General features: G+C 41.5%; 1 protein-coding gene across 4 annotated transcripts in view; it reads right to left on the bottom strand.

Annotated features, from left to right (window-relative positions):
• The window catches only part of LRRC72 (leucine rich repeat containing 72), a 72,327-nt gene extending 56,792 nt beyond the window's left edge, over positions 1-15,535 (bottom strand). For 3 of the 4 annotated variants that reach the window (XM_059885766.1, XM_024990922.2, XM_024990923.2), the window contains exon 1: positions 15,329-15,535. In XM_059885766.1, coding sequence (XP_059741749.1) covers positions 15,329-15,424 — 96 coding nt within the window. In that variant the 5' untranslated portion in view covers positions 15,425-15,535. Of the gene's footprint in view, positions 1-4,396; positions 4,564-15,328 lie in introns of those variants that run through there. The other variant, NM_001099189.1, reaches the window with a different exon arrangement.
• Positions 15,536-21,842: the final 6,307 nt, after the last annotated feature.

Here is a 21,842-nt window from a genome sequence, read left to right as displayed (position 1 = left end):
CATGGAATGAATATTTCAGGACTTAAATTTTGAAAATAAAAAGATGAAAAAGGGAAATTTAAACTCACAATATGTAAATCACTGATGTAATTAATTATTCATTTACACAGCTCTTTATCATGGCATACTTCCTTCCAAGCAAAACTTTCATATGAATCTGGTAACACCAAAGTGTCAAAATGCCAAAGAACTCGAAAATGTGCCAAGAAGTTTCAAGTTTCAGTGAATCTGTGGTGGAACAGTTCCAGTTCCCAATCAACAAACAACTTCACTGGCAGCATATTCCTTTCATCTACAGAGACACAAGAATTCTTTCCCTGAACTGTTTTTTTTTTTTTTTTTAATTGTGGTAATATATACATAATGTGGAATTTACTATTTTAACTGTACATTTTTGTGGTATTAAGTGCATTCACATTGCTGTGCAGCCATCACCACCATTCATTTTCAGAAGTTTTTCATCTATCTCAAATGAACTTCTGTAATCCCTCTCTCCCCTGTTCCTGACACTCACCCTTCTACTTTCAGTCTCCATAAATTTGACTACTCTAAGTACCTTATATAAATGGAAGCATGCAGCATTTCTCTCTTTGTGACTGGCTTATTTCGATTAGCATAATGTCTTCAAGAATTACCTAGTTGTAGTGTGTCAAGATTTACTTCCTTTTAAGGCTGAATAATATTCCATTGTATGTGTATACCATATTTGGTTTTTCCATTTAGCTATCAGTGGACACTGGGGTTGCTTCTACTTTTTGGCTGTTGCGAATAATGGTTCTATGAATATGGGTGTACAAATATCTGAAACCCTGTTTACACTTCATTTGAGTATATATTAATACTCAGAAGTGGAATTGCTGGATAACATGATAATTGTATGTTTAACTTTTTGAGGAATTGCCATACTATTTTTTACTATAGCTGCACACAACAGCATACTTTTACATGAACATTTCTACCAAAGTTTGTCCAAACAGATCATTCAGCTATTTATTGAACCACAAACTACTGTGGTTCAGGATGTGACTAGTTTAGTCTATGGCTAGCTAGTAAATGTAGCAATGAATCAGGTAAAATGTCTATTCCCTATAAGTAAACTTTGAATAAGAGAAGGAAGGATACACAATGTTTCAAAAGAAGGTTGCAAATGTTAAGCACTATGAGAAAAGAAAAATACCACTCTAGTGAATTCAGAGGAATAAGAAAGTACTGTCAACCTTGGGAACTTTGAGAGGATTTTAGGGCAAGACTGACAGTTGGACTCAGTCTGAATGATGAGGACAATTTAGACAAAGATTTTGATGGATGAGTGTTTTAGTCACAGGGAAGTAAGTACACAAAGGAGGAAAAGCAAGGGAAGAACATACAAGGCATTAGGGCTGTACATTCTTTGGCTGCAGGAAAAAGGAATACAGCAAGCAACTGTGAGGGATCCATTTTAAAAGGTGAATTGGGGTCATATACTTGTGCTCACTTTGAAATTTAGGCTCAGAAGTATGTACCTACTGCTTAAAGAAAACTTTAATGGGTCAAGAACTCTAACTTAAAATCACATATTTTATGTAATATAAAATTAAATTTAATTTTGAATATATATAAATTAAATATATATACAATAAATATATATACTAACAGCATGGTGAAATCAGTGTAAGGAAGTCCAATAAAGTTCTGATTTTTCACATGACAACTATATCAATGCTTTTAAGTAATATCCAATATCAAGTTATTTTAAAATCATTTTTCCTCCTCCTCTTTTGGTTCCCTTGCTTTGTTGGGCTGTAAAAGAATGGACTTAATAACAACTGGGTAATTCATCAATGGACTCAACTCTGGGAAGTTTGCAGAGAAGTATTATAGGATTTTTAAGCAGGAGAAAAGATGTGACAAAGCATACCATATCTCATGGCTTAGGGTGCAGATTGAACTGCAGACAGGAAGCAAGGTTGCCTCTGGAAAATCAAGTCAAGATCTGATAAGCCTGCCTCAGGGACAGAAGCAAGTGAGAATGAGCAGTGAACAGGTATGACATGTGAGATACAGAGAGAATTGATGAGAACTGGCAAGTAACTGGAGGCAGAGAATAAGGGCAAGGGAAGCCACTGGTGATGATAATAATGTGATGACATGATGATGAGAAAGGTGACTGGGAGGGAAGATGCATGCAGTTGAGAAAGGGTGAAATTGAGGCACTGGTGGAAGAGGTCAAGGTGACCACCAGAAAGTTGCAAGTGGGAGAGCGAATCTCACCAGAGTGTCAGGATAGATATGTCCAGCCTGGTCGTCAGCCAGCACAGAGGAGAGAGTGGGACCCAGGGAAGATCATCCTGAAGTGTCTACATTTGGATGGAGGAGGAGAGAGCCAAGCTGCATAAGAAGATACACGAGGGATTGTTATAAAGTTATGAAGAGAAGCAAAAAGACAATGGGAGCAGGGAGGGTGGGTTTCAAGAAGGTAGAATTTGAATCTGCAATATTGTGTAGCATGGTAGAGAATATCACACAGAAAAGGTATTCAATTTGCAGAGTAATTTCAGGAATCTGAAAAGGGGGAAATGTTAGCTTTCAAATTAACTGACTGATGAAACAGGAAAATAAAAACAACACAGCACAAAACTTAGATGTAGATCGTTTTAGCATAGAGAAGAAAAAAAAGCAGCTACTTCCACTGCAGATACCTTGGGATCTAGATAAAATAGAATAACATATTTGAAAATTGTGGGACTACTACATCCTAGAAGAATGAAGACTTTATTAAGGTCTATAGAAGAAAATATCCTCACTTTGATGGTTTATCTACTATAATGATACATTTCTATACCTTCATGCAATACACATGCACCACGAGTTAGTTAGGATTTAGTGTGAAGTTTCCAATTCATTATAGAACGTTCAGCCTTGATTAATTATCATAGCTCCAAGCCTTTCTAGATTAAGTGTGAGAACTAGAGAACACCTTGTTAGGTCCTAAATGGCACAACACAGTTGTGACTTTTTTCATTTCCCACTCAAGGATTCTTTTAGTCATTATCTAAACTGTCCTCAGGAGAAGGCAATGGCACCCCACTCCAGTACTCTTGCCTGGAAAATCCCATGGATGGACGAGCCTGGTGGGCTGCAGTCCATGGGGTCACTAAGAGTCAGACATGACTGAGCGACTTCACGTTCACTCTTCACTTTCATGCATTGGAGAAGGAAATGGCAAGCCATTCCAGTGTTCTTGCCTGGAGAATCCCAGGAACAGGGGAGCCTGGTGGGCTGCTGTCTATGGGGTTGCACAGAGTCAGACACCACTGAAATGACTTAGCAGCAGCAGCAAACTGTCCTCAACTCTGCTTGTATTGTCCCTCAAACAACTTCTCCTCCCAGTGTGTCAATCTGCACTTTAGGGAAACAACATTTCAGGGCTCTACATGTATATATATCTGTTGGAGGGTCAAGATTTCAAATTTATGGTCTTAATTTCTGTGTGCCAGCGGGCATGCTCAGTTGCTTCAGTCGTGTCTGACTCTTCCTTCATTCTATAGACTGTAGCCCACCAGGCTCCTCTGTTCATGGGATTCTCTAGGCAACAATACTGGAGTGGGTTGCCATTCCCTTCTCCAGGGGATCTTCCTGACTCAGGGATCGAACCGTGTCTCTTACCTCTCCTGCATTGGCAGGAGGGTTCTTTACCACTAGCGCCACCTGGGAAGTCCTGTTAGTCTCTATGCTGCTGCTGCTGCTGCTAAGTCGCTTCAGTCGTGTCCGACTCTGTGCGACCCCATAGACCGCAGCCCACCAGGCTTTCCCGTCCCTGGGATTCTCCAGGCAAGAACACTGGAGTGGGTTGCCATTTCCTTCTCCAATGCAGGAAAGTGAAAAGTGAAAGTGAAGACGCTCAGTTGTGTCCGACTCTTTGTGACCTCATGGACTGCAGTCCACCAGGCTCCTTAATCCATGGGATTTTCCAACAGTACTGGAGTAGGGTGCCATTGCCTTCTCCGGTTAGTCTCTATAAACTGCCATAATTATATATGCTGCTGCTGCTGCTACTGCTGCTAAGTCGCTTCAGTCGTGTCCGACTCTGTGCGACCCCATAGACGGCAGCCCACCAGGCTCCCCGTCCCTGGGATTCTCCAGGCAAGAACACTGGAGTGGGTTGCCATTTCCTTCTCCAATTGTATATGCAGGAGATATTAAATGGGAAAGGGTCAGAGTAAATTAGTGTGGACCGGGGCAGTCCCCAAACCCCATTCAGGAGATTACAGGCTTCTAGCCTCAGTGGAAGGTTTGCCTGGGGACCTTGGTTGCATTATCCCTTCGCCCCGGACCCCGGAGTGGCCTTTAGCGGACTGGAGCATCTGTCAGGATCCCCCGAAACGCTCCGTGGTCTGGGGAAGAGGGAGATGCTTACCGTACGGCTGATTTCCAGGGCAGCTTCTGCGACCCTCACTGGGATTGCTGGGGGTCGGCAGGCACGCGGCAGATGACTGGGGTCCCTGGCCATCAGGACACCCAGGCACTCAGCAGCACCTGTGATCGACCCAGCCTGGCCTGCGGCTGACTGTTCTGGCGGTTACCAAGAGTTACCACCGCCCTGTGGACTAAAAGCCAATCCGAAGTAGGGAAGATGTGAAGCCAAATCCGGACTTCTGTGACGTTTGCGCTTGTGGCCCTGCAACAGCCACTGCGTCGCACCTCAGGTCTCTAGTGTTTCTCCTGCGCGGGGTGCTGCATACCGCGGATGAAGGAGGGATCGCGATCGGGTAGAGACCAGAGACCAGGAGTGTATCAGAGGGCCCCACTGAAGTCACCCAGTAATAATAACTCTATTGAGATATGAATATTAGAAAATTTAGGTTTCTGAAAAGTAGATGTGTGTGGAAACCACCAGCCACCTGTGGAGGGTAGGAGTGAAGCGGTGCCTGGTGGAGTCCTCCTGGAGCTTAACTCAAAAGGAGGGGGAAAAAATCAATAATAGTGAGACTGTCTTTATTTTAAAATTTGACATTTTTGTTTATCATGTATTTTTTGCATTAATTTTTATTTTCTGAAACGAAATATTGCATTAGGATTTATTTTGTTAAGCTGAGCCACTATTTGGCCAGTCTCATCCAATCTTGAAGACTTGATGATTTTATTTATATGAATTTGGTTTTCCTCTAGCTTGGAAAAGTTTGGAGGCTGGAAGGTTGTGTTTTTTTTTTTTGGCCAGGACCTAACACACTGCATTTAATAAAAATTGATTCAATTCAATAGGTTGGTTTCTTGGCACCAAATTTGAACTTGAAATCTAGGAATTATATGTAATTTTTTGGAATGGATCAAGCTACTTGCATTAAAAAGTGTTGGTATTGGAATAGAGCATTGAAAAAAGGTTTCAGTGAAGAAGTCAAAACATATTATTTCTAGAACTTTTTATAAATATTTGAGTATAAATACTTTTTATAAGTACTTGAGCCTGTTGGGGTGGGTGGATAAAAGTTCTTCTGGTACCATGGGGTACCATGGTACCATCTAAGAACCATTGTTTAAATAGTTTTTAACCCAGGAATAAAAATCAGACAGGAATGGTCCACTGAGAAAAGGTATAAAATAATTTACTAGCATCTTGTCTCCCGTCTTTGCTGTTAATATGTATTACAACTTTCCAGATATCATTTATTAATATACTACATAGAAAAATGGAAATGCATACTCCTTGGTCAATTTTGTACATTACACAAATGTGAGGTTTACAACCATAGGCTATTTATTTTTAGAGAGTGTCTTATAGAAGTAAACTACTAACCAGTTAATTTCTAGTAAAATCACATTTAAATATTTTATTCTGAAATCTCTTCACTTTACACTGATTCGGAGGAGGAAATAAATTTTAAACAGACAGCTCTGTTCTTAGGAAAGGAACTCAGAGACTCATCTATTAAGAGGTCTTTACATGTTCCCTCTTCAAGAAAAATTTACCATTAACTGATTGCAAGGACTAAATTAATGCAAGTTTAAAATGAAATGTGAAAGATGGGAATTAGTGAAGGCACTCCTTGTATAAAAGGTTCTTCCTAGATGTCTTCATACACTGGGAGCTACAGAAGAGGTACCCCTCCCTAGTCAAGTGAACAGAAAGAACTTTTACCTCCATTTGATGGGATTATAGCCTGAGGAATCCAAACTGAAATTTTAAAAATTCATGTAAAATGTACATTCTCCTTTATAATCAATTTTGTTTTAATATAAAAATAAAGTGGTTCCCCCAACTCCCCTCAAATCTTTGAGTAATATTTACATTGAAGCAAGACACCCTGTGTTTATCCTGTGGCTTTGCCTCCCTGGCATGCTGCCATTGCCTGCAGGGCTATGCATATCCCAGTTTGAAAGCTCTATCATATCATGTATGTGGATTTGGATACGAAAAAAAAGCCTTGTGTTCCAAGTCAGGGCATGTGGGGTTTAGTCTCAGTTCTGAAATTAACTATCTGTTGGCCACCTTCTAGTCACTTAATGGCTCTGAGCCTCAGTTTCTTCAACAGTAAAATAAAGAAGCTGAAAGTTTACTTCAAAAAATCCACTATTTAATTACACTCTCCCAGACAGGTAGAAAGTATTGTTCACAGAATAAAAGGTTCTCAATGAGATGTTGACATATAATTGTTTTTCAAGAATAATTTGCTAGTAAAAAGTGTGTAAGAAAAAAATTATGCATGTAATGGCCATCATGAAAGCGACATAATTTTTAAAAAAATTCTCTTCTTAATTTGTCTTGAATAATTACCACCCATTCCTACTGAATACAATGACCATAGAATAAATAATATATCAGTTACTATCAAATTGCATTCTTATATGTATACCTTTTTATGATATATGATGCCATTCTTTACCACGGAACCCCCTGGGAAGTTCAAAGCTGTCTTCTTTGCTCTCTTCTCCCAGGCTAATGGCTGTTGCCTCCAGCCTCTGAATAAACGTCATTTCTGAATCTATCTCCAAAAGCACCCCTTCACTGACATCCAAGGTCCATGCCCAGAATGCTACCACTTGATGCTTTAAGTGATGCAGCCCTTTCCACTTCATCTTTAACATACCTGTTTTCTCTCAGAATTCACATACAACCCTCAAAATACCTTCCTGTATAGGAATAAGAAGTGATTCAAGTTTGGAAACATCCTATATTGTCTGGAAAAGCTAGAAACCTCTAGACAAAGTCCCAGCATAATCAAATGATATAATTTTCAGTTCCAAACCTGAATTTGCTTCAGTGTGATTTCACATCTTCTCCCAAGAACCTAAGTTCTGCCCATCCCCTCCTATAGCTACCTTTTCACTATCCTTTACACCTAGGGCATCACATGTCCATTAGGGTCATAGAGGGGGCAAGAACTCCAGGTGGGTTCATCCACTTGTCCCTCGGTGGAGTGCATGAGAGTGGTGGGGCATGAGTCCAGTAGAAGACTTGAGCAGTGTCCTCTAAATCAAGGAGCCTAGGGCAGAAGCCCCCTTGCCTGAAATTAGAGGTGGTACTGGGTGGAATTCACACAACTCACAAATATTAATTTTCATTATAGCACTTCATGTGTAATGTCATCGAAATTACTAACCCTTCTCTTGCTTTGCTCAGTTTTGACTTGATGAGTTACTGATAGACGTTTATCTTAAGCTGGCAGAGAAGTCTTGTTAATGCTATTAAGAATACTGCATTTCCATAGAGAACAGACTTAGGGACAAGGCAGCAGGGAGGGAAGGAGATGGTGAGATGAAAGGAGAGAGTAGCATGCAAACATATATATTACCATACGTTAAATAGATAACCAGTGGTAATTTGCTGTATGACTCAGGGAACTCAAACTGAGGCTCTGTGACAACCTATAGTGGTGGGATGGGGTGGAAGGTGGGAGGGAGGTTCAAGACGGAAGGGACATACGTATACTTTTGACTGATTCATGTTGATGTATGACAGAAACCCAGTATTGTAAAGCAATTATCTTTCAATTAATAATAAATAGATGAATATAAAAAGGAATATTGCATTTTATCACACATATGATGTAGCAATCAGGCATTTCAAGCATAAAGTCTCTATATAAATGTGTGGCTCTATATACATGTATATATATGTGTGTATATATATTTATGTGTGCGTGTGTGTGCATGCTAAGTCATTTCAGTCATGTCTGTGTGTGATCCTATGGACTGCAGCCTGCCAGGCTCCTCTGTCAATGGGATCCTCCAGGAAAGAACACTGGACTGGGTTGCCGTGCCCTCCCCCAGGGGATCATCCAGACCCAGGGACTGAACCTGTGTCTCTTACATTTCCTGCAATGGCAGGCAGGTTCTCCACCACTAACACTGCCTGGGAAACCCAGCATATGTGTGCATGCACGTGTAAATGCATGTCTGTGCATGCGTGTACGTATATATTCATACAAATGTACACCCATGTGTGCACCTCCCCTCACACACACATACATAGCAGGCAAACTCCACAATGCCCCCAGTGATCCTACTGGTTTTCTCATCCTTGTGTAATTAATCCTCTCCCCTCGTGTGTAGGCTGGACTTTGGACTCACTCTGAATGAACAATATGGCAGAAGGGCAGGCTATCACTTCTGAGGGCAGGTTACAAAAAGACTGTGACTTCTGTCTGGGGCACCTTCTCCCTTCTTCTCTGGCCCACTCTGAGGTAAACCAGCATCGTGTTGTGAGCTGATCTATAGGGAGGCCCTTATAGCAAGGTACTGGTGTCTCTGGACAATAGCCAGAGTGGACCTGAAGCCTGCAATGGTCACATGAGCCAGCTTGGCAGTAGATCCCCCAGACTGGAGCCTTGAGAAGGTCACAGCCATGCAGCCTCCTGAGAAACTCAGCCAGAGTTATCCAGTGGAGGCACACCCAGATTCCAGACACTCAGAAATGGAGATAATAAATGTTTGCTGTTTCAGCTGCAAAAGTTTTGAGGTAATTTGCCATGCAGCAATAGGTCATTATAAACATGTATGTATATTATTGGGGTTTCCCAGGTGGTGCTAGTGGTAAAGAACCCTCCTGCCAATGCAGGAGATGCAAGAGACACGGGTTCAATCCCTGGGTCAGGAAGATCCCCCGGAGGAGGGCATGGCAACCCACTTCAGTATTCTTCCCTTGAGAATCCCATGGACAGAGGAGCCTGGTGGGCTACAGTCCAAAGGGTCACACAGAGTTGGGCATGACTGAAGTGACATAGCATGCACACACACATGTATGTATTATATATAATATGCACATTATATATAAATATCAGTATAGTTGTTTAGCAGAAACTAATACAACACTGTAAAGCAATTATATGCCAATTAAAGATATATACATAAAAAATTTTTAAAAACTGACAAGACATCAAAAGAAATAAACCAATATCAATTTAAAATCTCAGAAGACCAGAAAGATATATTTAAATAATCAAATTCAATCTTTCTCAAAAGAATTCTTGCTCCTGTCACCTTATGTTGTAAACACTTGACAAAATTTCCATCCTGACAATTTCAAACTAATATTTAAATCTGGAAAGACAGATATATTTTTGGAATGTTATCTGCATGCAACTACATGTTTAAATGTAAAAATAAATTTAACTATTTTATCATAATAGACAATGATTTAGTTGGAGGGTTGTTATTAAACTACAACTTAATCTAAATTGAGTTTTGACATTAAAAAAATACCATCTGCCAGAATAAATGCTATTACCAAGTCAATAAATATTTTCTCATCTTCTTACATGAAAACTTTTTCAAATGTGCTGTATGTTAAAAAAATGTAGTGGGACAATGGAAGCACTATTATTTTCTCAAGTTTGAGGTGTTATGTTGGAGCTGGGTTTCACCTCTGTTAACATATAGGCTTCTCTGTGACTCTTTCTAACTCAAGCATCTGAACCTGCTGGAATTTTCTTCTTCATACCCCTATAATTTAAACATTTCAGAATAAGGACTCAGCTTGAAAGTCATATCCCTTTTTGACCTGGATTATTTCTGCAGAAGATCAGTGTTAGCAGTGGCATCTGGGATTCCTGGAGACAGTTTCTTTGTTGCTCTTGTCTACAAAGTGGCAGAGAGACTTCCAAACTAGCTCCAAGAAGCCTGAGTTACCCACAGGCTACACTTGGGCAATCAAGCCATTTAAAGTGCAGTCTCACTGCATGAGGTAGCTACATCAGATGATCTGATGTCCTTTATCAATGTATTCATTCCTTTAGCCAGTCAGGCACTGAAACTGACAGAGTCCCTACCATAAGCTACACACTCTGCCATGGACTAGAGGATGTGAATGAGATTCACTCCAAGAAACGGTTGTTAGGAAGCAATCTCATGGGTATCTACAGCTTTAAACACATTAATTGTAGTTGGTTCTACTCTGATATTACCTGGCATTCAAGTAGATCATTAAAACCACTACTCTTATTTGCTTAGAGTGTGAAGTGTTTCAATTACCTTTGTAAATAATTCCAAACTGTGTTATTGACCATATTAACTGTGTACTCTTTGTAGCCTTTATTCAGCTGCTAGGTATTTTACTAGCAATGCTTTCATTACCACCTTTCCCCACAAAACAAAGACAAAAGATCAATAATTATTTTAATTAGAAATACTATGTATTGCAAAGCAGTTCAGAAAAACCTTTTTCATAAAAAGTACAAAGTCATTGAGAGATTTTTGCATTGAAAGTACATCTAGAGTTTCAGAAACTGATCTTTGCTTCATGAACTCATTTTAGATTATAACAAAGGAAAAATTGGTTTTCCCAATTAGGGTATACTTTCCATGAAATTTGGCCAGTTTTTGTAAATTTGGATAGGAAAAGTAGACTAACAGTTAATTTTGGCTTTGCCTAATTCTTCTTCCTTTACTTAGAGATCTGACTAAAGCAGTAAGGAGCAGGAGTCCAGCTGAAGGGCACTAGATTCCTGTGTGCTAAGTTGCTTCAGTAGTGTCTGATTTTTTTACGATCCTACGGATGGTAGCCCATCAGTCTCCTTGTCCATGAGGATTCTCCGGGCAAGAATACTGGAGTGGGTTGCCATGACCTCCTCCAGGGGATCTTGCTGACCCAGGGATTGGACCTGTGTCTCCTGCATTGCAGGCAGATTCTTTACCATTGAGCCACTGGGGCGCTATATAGGTGATACATGTTGGGGGCTATTGCAGGCATGGACAATTAAAAACAGGTGAGGGGATAAGGAGACGCAAGTGAGAGAGAACAGAACAAAGTAAAAAAATGGGGGAGGGGATAAAGAGAATGGAAGGGAAGTTGCAGAGAGGAGGTGAGGAGCAGGAGATAAAGAGAAGAAAAAAGGGAAAAGAAACAGAAAAAAGTGAGAGAGAAAGGGAGTAGGGAAGCAGAGGGAAGGAACACATTGTGATTAGGCATTATGTTGTCATTTGATCACTGTCTTTTGAAAGGAGATGTTTTTCATTGGGGCACAGCTTCATTCCCAATCCTATGGCCCAGTGAGGCTGATAATCATAATCTTCAAACCTCTGGCATTAAGGGTAGGTACATGATCTGAGACAGGCTAAGCAGAATAATTGGAACTAAGGGGGAAAGGAGGATTTCTTTCTTGTGGTAAATCTATGCAGTATAAGACTTGGAATTAGTATCACTTGCTGCCTCAATACCTGAAACCAGGAAGCCCTCAAATGACCTAAGTGCACATTCTCCTCCCTGCTCTGCCCTCACAGATAAGGTCCCCTGGTCAAGCAATCCTCCTTATCAAGCAGACCAGGCACAATTACCACTTACTCCTAAGCAGCAGATTTCAGTTCCTTGCCAGCCCGCAGAATTCGTCAATCTAATCACATCCTTGTGTGGGAACCAAGACACCCCACCCTCTTATTCCTACAAAGCCTGCCTCCCACAGCCTCTGGTTGCTCCCTCCCATGGTCCAAACTAACTTGTGAGGAGCCATCAAACTGTTTTCTACAGTGGCTGCACCACCTCACTTCTACCAGCAACATACGGGTTTGAATTTTTCTACTCACCAACACTCATTATGATTTTAATTTTCATTTCTCTAAAGACATGAGTCTGGGTGAACTCTTGGAGTTGGTGATGGACAGGGAGGCCTGGCGTGCTACGATTCATGGGGTTGCAAAGAGTCAGACACGACTGAGCGATTGAACTGAACTGAACTGAATGACTAATGGATTCCCAGGTGGCATAGAGGTAAAGAATCCAACTGCCACTGCAGGAGACCTAGGAGACTCAGGTTGAAGGTCAGGAAGATCTCCTGGAGTAGGAAATGGCAATCCACTCCAGCACTCTTGCTTGGGAAATCCCATGGACAGAGGAGCCTGGTGGGCTACAGTCCACAGGGTCATGATGTGTCAGACACGACCGAGTGAGTGAGCACAGCACAGCACAGCAATGACTAGTGACGTTGAGTGTCATTTGCATGTGCCTGTTGGCCATTCGTATATCTTCTTTGGAAAAATGGGTATTCAAGACTTTTGCCCACTTCTTGATTGGTTTGTTTTTCAGCTGTTCCGGTTCTTGCATACTCTGAATACTATACCCTTGTCAGATATGTGGCTTGCAGTATATTCTTCCACTCTATTGGTTGTCATTATAATCTGATGATTTTTTTCTACTGACTATTTATACTCTTCTAATAATGCTAACTAGAACTCATCCTACATGTATTAGTTTTAAGTATTCATTTTTCTACCCTACTCTTATAATGAGAGGTTTGGTTAAAAGCCTCTGTTAGAATAGGGTCTGCCTGACTTACCTCCCTGGCTTATAGTTTTTGGTCTAAAGGTGGGGATTTAAGCTTATCCAGACCTCACAACTCTAGCCACAATTATTGATCCATCACAGTAGCTAGGCCAATCAGAATCCCTCTCTAGGATCTTTTCACTATCATTAAACTGTTATTGTATGAGCCTAGAGACTGCCACCACCCATGCTTCTTTCTATATAGAAAGTGGATCTACAGTAGAAGAAAATAAAACTAACAGACAGAGACTTCCCTGGTGGTCCAGTGCAAGGGGCATGGGTTCAGGGAAGTTCCACATGAAGCATGTCCAAAAAATAATTAAATAAAAAGCCTTTATTCACTTAAAAAAAAAAAAAAACAACTAACATACAGAGCAAGAGAAGATCATGTCTAATGGCATTTGAGCTCTTGGTGCTAGCTAGCTTTATGCCTGTTTCCACTGCAGTTTGGTTATGTGGGTCAATACACTTTTCTTTCTGTTTAAGCTGGTTTATACTAGATTTCTCTACTTTAAATCAAGAATACTACCAAGTACTTTAAATCAAGAATACTACCAAGTTTGTTGATGTGGCAGTATTATCCTGAAGGTGTACCTTATAACGTCATGGAATTTTCACATATACACGGGATTTCTTGGGTCTACATCCTGCCCACACTGACTCTGATTTTTACTGCAACACTTGCCCAGAGTTTTCCTCTATTGATCTCACTTGCCCCATTCCTCCCCCAAATTAAGAACTAATAAGAAAAAATGGAAATAATTCCTCTTTTTTCTCTAAAAATTTACATTAAAAATATTGGACAGATGCCAAGAGCTTGAAGTACAGCTGCATTTTGTGAATTAATTAAATATCATAATCCTCTTTGCAGTTTCTATTAGTAACAGGAATGAATGTTATAAAAGGAGCATTTACTAAAAGGAATGTGTTGTGTAATTTAATGTACGCTAAATGTAGGTGGTCTAAAAATATTCTACTGCATTCCTACCTTTACTAACAAACTTTTAAAATACTGTCACTAAAGTGTGAATACCATTTGACAAAGGAAGTCAACTAAGCCCTTTATACGACATTATTTTAAATAATCTTTTCTATATTTTCTAAGTCAGATTGTATAGCTAGTTGATTCAGCTACCTATTGCAGTGTTAGTTGGTGGGAAATGTCATGCATCCTGTCTTTGGTATGATTACATACATTCCTTTTCAATTTCCTTTTGTTGAGTTTTGTTATATTTTGTATTATGGCCTTAGTAAGTAGGATGTCTTTGGGGTGAAGAAAATCCCTTATTTCCGATCTTTGTCGTTTACAAATTAATGACTCAAAGTATTACAAGTGCACGCCCATTAACTGTTTATCTTGGTGTGGCCCACGGTGAAAATGACTTCTACTATCAAAATTATTCTGTTCTTTGACATGATCCCTTGGTATTTGGGGGTTCTGTTTTCGCTAAAAGTTCAGGAATTCCCTGTCAGAAGTCCTTTGACAAGAAAATTTACTAAGAATATTATTGGATTGGTAAACTTGACAGTTTCTTTGCTAAAAAAAGTATAGCTTCCACAGCTTAACTTCTCACCCTATGGCTATTTTGTTCCCTCCTGCCATATTTTTTTCCTATACAATTATTAATCAAATAAGCTATTTTTTTAACTTCATGTTGTTACTTAGATATGGATCACACCTAAACTGTAGGTAGCCATGGCAACATAACAAGCTCACACTCTGTATTAATGAAGAACATTTAAGAAGCTTCATTTAACTGGTGGAATGACCCTGAGGCAGTTGTCTGGAGTTTCACATAAGAGCGACCCACTGGAAAATCATAAAGTCTGGCTGTGGGTTTTTCCCAGGACAGTTTCTAAGCCCTGGATCTTATATTGTTTATCTATAAATGATCTTGGGTTTTGCTTCCAACCACTCAGTGTCTTGGTCCTTCTGGTTTGTCACGCACAGAGCCACTAGCAGACTCGTTGGCAGTGATAGGTGCTAAGTATGGAGGAAAGGTATAGTTATCAGGTAGGATGTCTTTTATTATGGCACCTGGACACTAGGCTCTACTTGTTCAAACAGTTAAGAAATGCCTTGCCTCCATAACAGAAGCCCAAAGGAAGAGCAGTTCTGCGCTCTATACAGTCAGGACCAGGGCTCCAGAACCCTGCTCATTTTAAATGCTATACTCCTCTAAGTCAACTTCCCTTCAGGTCGCCTCCTTCTGTCACAGGACAGCAGTGGCAGCTCCAAGTTTCACGTTTTGATGTATTACTATTGAGAGGAATAAGAGGGGCTACTTTTCATCATCACCTTCTGAGAGTGAAAACCTTTCCAGGAGTCTCTCCTTTCCTGAATGCATCCTTGTGGGTGTCCTGGGCCTGAATGGTGTCACAATGCCTTCCTAAACGCTGGCCAGTGGGGTGGTACTGCTATCATTCGTGGACAATTAAGGTCCACCTTGAAGCCCAGGTGGCCCTGCAAGATGGACTCTCCCTTCACTCAGCTTGGAGACTGACGGTCCACACGGGTCTGCTGGATGCCCACCTCCCCCTGCTGGAACTCCTACACCACCCCCAGGCTGCCTCTTTCCACAAGGACACGCTCCTTACCTGGCTTGAACTCTGACACTGGCACCCACCGGCCATTCCACGAGGCTTCTCCAGAAATGAGAGAGGCTCTGAATCCTCAGTATAGGCCCACTTCATGCACCAATGAGTTTGTCACCAAGTTCGGGTTCTGACACCCCTGCTCTCCGTCACCCCACTGAGACCGACTGCTTACCCAGTGACAGTCTGTTCCAACAAGAGTTAAAACCTTGCTCAGATGCAACTTTTATAGCAGTCTATTTAAAGAAGCAAGTTGATATGACAAATAGCTATGTACAAAGTTAAAAAAAAAAAGCTATGAGATTTTTCCACTCAGAGGAAAAAAAGATGGGAGTTGTCAGAACAGAAAGCTGTGACGCTGCATGCACACTGGTGCTATAGTCCCTACAGTTAATACAGGTGGTTTTCATAAGTTAAAACATATATAACCATTTCTCCATCTTATCAGAAATATCTTAAGTTACAGAAAGTAGCTATTTAAAATGACGTTTTAACTGTAAAACCTATGTAGTGATATTTATCAATTGGAAATATAAAAATAGGTACCTGACCCTGTTTTGCCATAAATAAATTAAAAATAGAGCCCTTTTAAAGGGTTAATGTCATGGTACTTCTGATCAGTCCCCTACCACAATTTCATCACTCCTGTGACCAGAAGGCAGCTTAGAGTGGCGATAAATCTTTTATGTTGCTGTATTACCTGCAAGATTTCCACAGCAGGCTCAGTTTACAGATGTGAAGACTGAGGCACAGACATTTAAGTAATGGGTCCAGAGTCACACAGCTGTAAGAGGGACAGGCAGGACCCACCCCCATGAGGCCTAGCTCCCTTGCCCTTACAATTCCTCATGTATGATCATCTGGGGACAAAGTACATGACTGTGATATTATCTCTAATAAGGGAAATCTAAGAAACAACCGGAGAGGGGAAAGGATTTTTGAATCATCTGTCCTGTGGAAATTAAACAGCTGTAAAAGAATGATGCAATAGAGTCACATTTACCGATGAGGAAAGATGTTTAGTTTATCACACAATGTTTGCTGTAAAAACTGAGTCAGGACCATCTACAGATTACAAAGAGAGTGTTTGTATAAACCTATAAATGCCCCAAGCAGGACTGGAAAGATTCCCAGCAAATTGTCCACAGTGTCAGTCTGGGAGAGCAGACTTGGGAAGTGAATTTCAATTATGAGAGAACAGAATTTGGATTGAGATGAGGAATCTCAGGGGGTGGGGGTAACTCAACACAGCACAGAAAGGGGAGGTCAAACAGGCCACCAGAGAGAGAGGAACACCCAGGGTTTACCCCACCGAAGGAGTGGGGTGAATTCCACAAGCCAGAAACTGAGGTCTCCCCTGCCTCAACTGCATGCAGGGAAATCAGCTGCCCAAATCAACTCCCGGATGTTGTCAAGCATACCTGGGCCAGGCGTGCTCACCAGGGTCCTTCACCATTTTAGGGTTAAAAGGCACCCCTGCCTTTCAGCCTATGATAGGTAAATTATGGGTCTCTCACTAGACAGAACAACTCAAAGCCAAGTAAGAGACACAGAAGTCCACCAGGCTCCTCTATCTATGGGATTCTCCAGGCAAGGATACTGGAGAGGGCTGCTATGCCCTCCTCCAGGGGATCTTCCTGACCCAGGGATTGAACCAGCATCTCTTTCGTCTCCTTCATTAGCAGATTCTTTACCACTGGTGCCATCTGGGAAGCCATGTTGCAGATTAACCACCCCTTAATCATGAATGGTCTACTGAGAACATCCTGACCTGCTTTCTATTTAACTTCCTTCAGGAGAAGCCCAAGAACCTCCATCACGTACTAGGAAGGAGGCTGATGCTGGGGGTGAACATTGGAATGAGACTCAGTTCCTAGCCTGACTTAGTGAGTGGCCAGGCTTAATCTGCCAGTCCGCTGCCTTTAAACCTTGTGTCATTGCATTTGAGAGGCCACATTTTCTTTCTGACCATGAGTAAAGACACCATCCAGAACGCAGAGCCACCTGGGTAAGGCTCAGAGACTTGAACCTCTCCTGCCATGTTGGCTTCGTCTACTTTTGCACCAGTCACCGACTAATATTATCTGTCACCATATGGGTAACACTGGGCTTCCCTGCTGGACTTAAACTGTAAAATGGTCAGAACCTGTCCTCACATATCCCGGGCCATGTGCCCAGGATCAAGGGAAGTCTCAGCCTGGCTCCTCTGGGCAGCTCTCTCTAACTGGTCACAATGTCCAGAGCATGCTGGGGAGAATGTGGGGGTCTGGGAAAGGAAGAAGGTCACCATGCTTAGATTCTCCATTGCTGCACTCTGAGGGTGGCCCCAGGATGGGAGAGGATAGGGCATCAGGGAATCTCCCAAGATGACATGATGGTTATCATCATATGGTGTTACTTCTTAGCAAATTCACCAGAGAGTTTCACTGATGTTAAGCATTTTCCTAAACCAATCCAGCTTTCCAGCAAATGTCAAAGACATTTTGGGTGAAACTCAGTGACTTATGGAAGTTAGGAACCTGATGAAATTAAAATGGAAACAATTTTATGCAGAAAAAAGTCCAATTGAAATTTTGACTGGGTTGCACTAAATTTATAGATTAATATAGGGAAAATCCAGGTCAATATACATGATTAAGACTTCCCATGCAGGTGTGAGAATTTGAAATGTTACCCTATTTCTTGAGATTGTTAACTCAGTGGAGAAGGCCATCCATTTGCCCTTCCTCTTAACAAAAAAAATTTTTTTAAACTGATGGCTATTTGTTGTTAAACATGTGATATTGGGACTTCCCTGGTGGTCCGGTGGTTAAGAATCTATCTGCCAATGCAGGAGACACAGGTTTGATCCCTGGTCTGGGAAGATTCCACATGCCTCGGGGCAGTAAGCCTGTGCACCACAACCAATGAGCTCACGACCTGCAAGTATTGAAAGCCTTGTACCCTAGAGCCCATGCTCTGTAATAAGATAAGCCACCAAAATGAGAAGCCCATGCATACTAGAGAGGAGCCCCTGCTCAACACAACTAGAGAAAGCCTGTGCACAGCAACAAAGACCCAGCACAGCCAAAAGCAAATAAATACATGTTTTAAATAAATAAATACGTGATATTGGACATAGATGGGATTTGTACTTGATCTTAATTGAGGTAAGGTTTCTGAAGCAATTTAATAAAGTGATGACAGCATCATTTCAATAAAGTTAGTGAATCATTTGACTATGGAAGTGTCTTACTTGGTGATTTTGAAAAGATTAATAGCAAGTTAGTCATAGTCCTGATAAATTATAACATTCTTAGCTCTCTTTCTTCTTATTCTTACTTCTCACAAGAGTTTTATTTCCAAAAAATATTTGTTTAAACTCTTTCATGCTAAAGAACTATTTTAGGCCTTAGGGACACATCAGGAAAAATAAAAGAGAAAATTTCTTTCCTTCATTACATTTTAGTGGGTACAACCCAGCTATATAACATGATATTGTTGCTGTTACTGTTCATTTGCTCAGTCATGTCTGACTCTTGGTGACCCCACTGACTGCAGCACACCATGTTTCCTTGCCCTTCACTATCTCTCAGAGTTTGCTCAAACTCATGTCCATTGAATTGATGATGCCATCCAATCATTTCATCCTCTGTCACTCCCTTCTACTCCTGCCCTCAATCTTTCCTGGCATCAGGGTCTCTTGAGTAAACTCCACATCAGGTGGCCAAATACTGAAGCTTTAGCATCAGTCCTTCCAGTGAATATTGAAGGTTGATTTCCTTTAGGATTGACTGATTTGATCTCCTTGCAGTCCAAAGGATTCTCAAGAGTCTTCTCCAGCACCATAGTTCGAAAGAATAAATTCTTTGGCACTCAGCCTTCTTTATGGTCCAACTCTCACATGCATACATGACTACTGGAAAAACCATAGCTTTGACTAGATGGACCTTTACCAGCAAAGGGATGTCTTTGATTTTAATAAGCTGTATGGGTTTGTCTATGGATAGAGCTATCTTTATCCATAGCTGTTTCCATGATAAAAAAGAAAAGTTGACTGTTTTTCCATGATGATGAGGTACCATTTGAGGGACTCATCATATTTCTGGTCCTCTCACCTTCTCAGCACATGGTTAGATTACACTTCCTTGGTCCCTTCTCATTGCACAGGGCCAGGTCACTAGCTACAGCCAGTGAGCTGCAAATAGAAATAATTTGGGTCATTTCTGAATGGGAGCATTTATATAACAGTGCAAGATCCTCCATGACATTTCTTTTGCTCTGACATGAGGAGGTCAACCTCTGAGATGGTGGCTGCTTCATCAGTCTGGGTTCCTGAATGACTTTTACCTCCTCCTGGGGGACGTGGTGTGTGACTGAGACACTTGTGGTATTGATTCTCTGAGGTTTCATAGGGAAGGCAAACTTTTTTACTGCAGTGTAGCTCAGTCTGTATGGACAGATACAATATGTTCAAAGGAGAACAGAGTGAAGAATTTTGTATTAGGACCTGTGAGCAAGTAGGTGCCAAGTTATACTTGCCTGCTTGCATGCTAAGTTGCTTCAGTTGTATCCAACTCTGCAACACTATGGACGATAGCCCACCAGGCCCCTCTGTCCATGGGATTCTCCAGGAAAGAATACTGGAGTGGTAGAGTGGGTTCCATCCCCTCCTTCAGGGGATCTTCCTGACCCAGGGATCATATTCACATCTCCTGCATTGGCTGGTGGATTCTTTACCACTAGCACCACCTGGAAAGCTTGCCAAGTTATACTTGCACAGCACAATTAGACAAATATTGACCAGGCTTTGTACACTCCTTCCACTGGAATTAACTGGAATCAACTAGTAAATGTCTCATGTTGCCTTTTCTATTTCCTTTTCCTAATCGTTGGCTCCAGGTTGTAGCTCTGGTTCCTTTTCTCTTCAGCGCTTGGTACCTTCTCTTTATACACTCTGTTCAGTTCGGTTCAGTTCAGTCCCTCAATCGTGTCCAACTCTTTGCGACGCCATGAATTGCAGCATGCCAGGCCTCCCTGTCCATCACAAACCCCCAGAGTTCACTCAAACTCATGTCCATCGAGTTGGTGATGCCATCCAGCCATCTCATCCTCCGTCGTCCCCTTCTCCTCCTGCCCTCAATCCCTCCCAGCATCAGGGTCTTTTCCAATGAGTCAACTCTTTGCATGAGGTGGCCAAAGTACTGGAGTTTCAGCTTCTGCATCGGTCCTTCCAAAGAACACCCAGGACTGGTCTCCTTCAGAGTGGACTGGTTGGATCTCCTTGCAGTCCAAGGGACTCTCAAGAGTCTTCTCCAACACCACAGTTCAAAAGCACCAATTCTTTGGCGCTCAGCTTTCTTCACACTCCAACTCTCACATCCATACATGACCACTGGAAAAACCATAGCCTTGACTAGATGGACCTTTGTTGGCAAAGTAATGTCTCTGCTTTTTAATATGCTATCTAGGTTGGTTATAACCTTCCTTCCAAGGAGTAAGCGTCTTTTAATTTCATGGCTGCAGTCACCATCTGCAGTGATTTTGGAGCCCAAAAAAATAAAGTCTGACACTGTTTCCACTGTTTCCCCATCTATTTGTCATGAAGTGATGGGACCAGATGCCATGATCTTCGTTTTCTGAATGTTGAGCTTTAACCCAACTTTTCACTCTCCTCTTTCACTTTCATCAAGAGGCTTTTTAGTTTCTCTTCCCTTTCTGCCATAAGGGTGGTGTCATCTGCATATCTGAGGTTATTGATATTTCTCCCAGCAGTCTTGATTCCAGCTTGTGCTTCTTCCAGCCCAGTGTTTCTCATGATGGACTCTGCATAGAAGTTAAATAAGCAGGGTGACAATATACAGCCTTGACGTACTCCTTTTCCTATTTGGAACCAGTCTGTTGTAAACCTCTTGAATTGCATCTGGCTTTGAATGTCTATTACAACTACTACATATTTCTGGTTTAAGTCTTCCTATACTCTACATTGTCCCAAATGTAGCATGAACATCTTCCTTGGATTCAGTCTGGATGACCTTATTTCAGTGAGCTAAGAGAAGACTCTTGAGAGTCCCTTGGACTGCAAGGAGATCCAAACAGTCCATTCTGAAGGAGATCAGCCCTGGGATTTCTTTGGAACGACTGATGCTAAAGCTGCAACTCCAGTACTTTGGCCACCTCATGCGAAGAGTTGACTCATTGGAAAAGACTCTGATGCTGGGAGGGATTGGGGGCAGGAGGAGAAGGGGACAACAGAGGATGAGGTGGCTGGATGGCATCACTGACTCGATGGACGTGAGTTTGAGTGAACTCCAGGGGTTGGCGATGGACAGGGAGGCCTGGCGTGCTGCGATTCAAGGGGTCACAACGAGTCGGACGTGACTAAGCGACTGAACTGAACTGAACTGAAGAAAATGCTACAGTGTTCCAATGCATATTGATACACTTAGATTGGCTCTATCCTTTTCAGAACTAGTACTTTAGTAGTAAATGACACTTCAGTTATCATATTTTCAGTCCCATTTCCTCCTCAATTTGA

The sequence above is a fragment of the Bos taurus genome, chromosome 4, assembly GCF_002263795.3.
Source record: "Bos taurus isolate L1 Dominette 01449 registration number 42190680 breed Hereford chromosome 4, ARS-UCD2.0, whole genome shotgun sequence".
NCBI lineage: Eukaryota > Metazoa > Chordata > Mammalia > Artiodactyla > Bovidae > Bos > Bos taurus.
The sequence above is the reverse complement of the archived record's forward strand: the minus strand, read 5'-3'. Positions and strand labels throughout refer to the sequence as shown.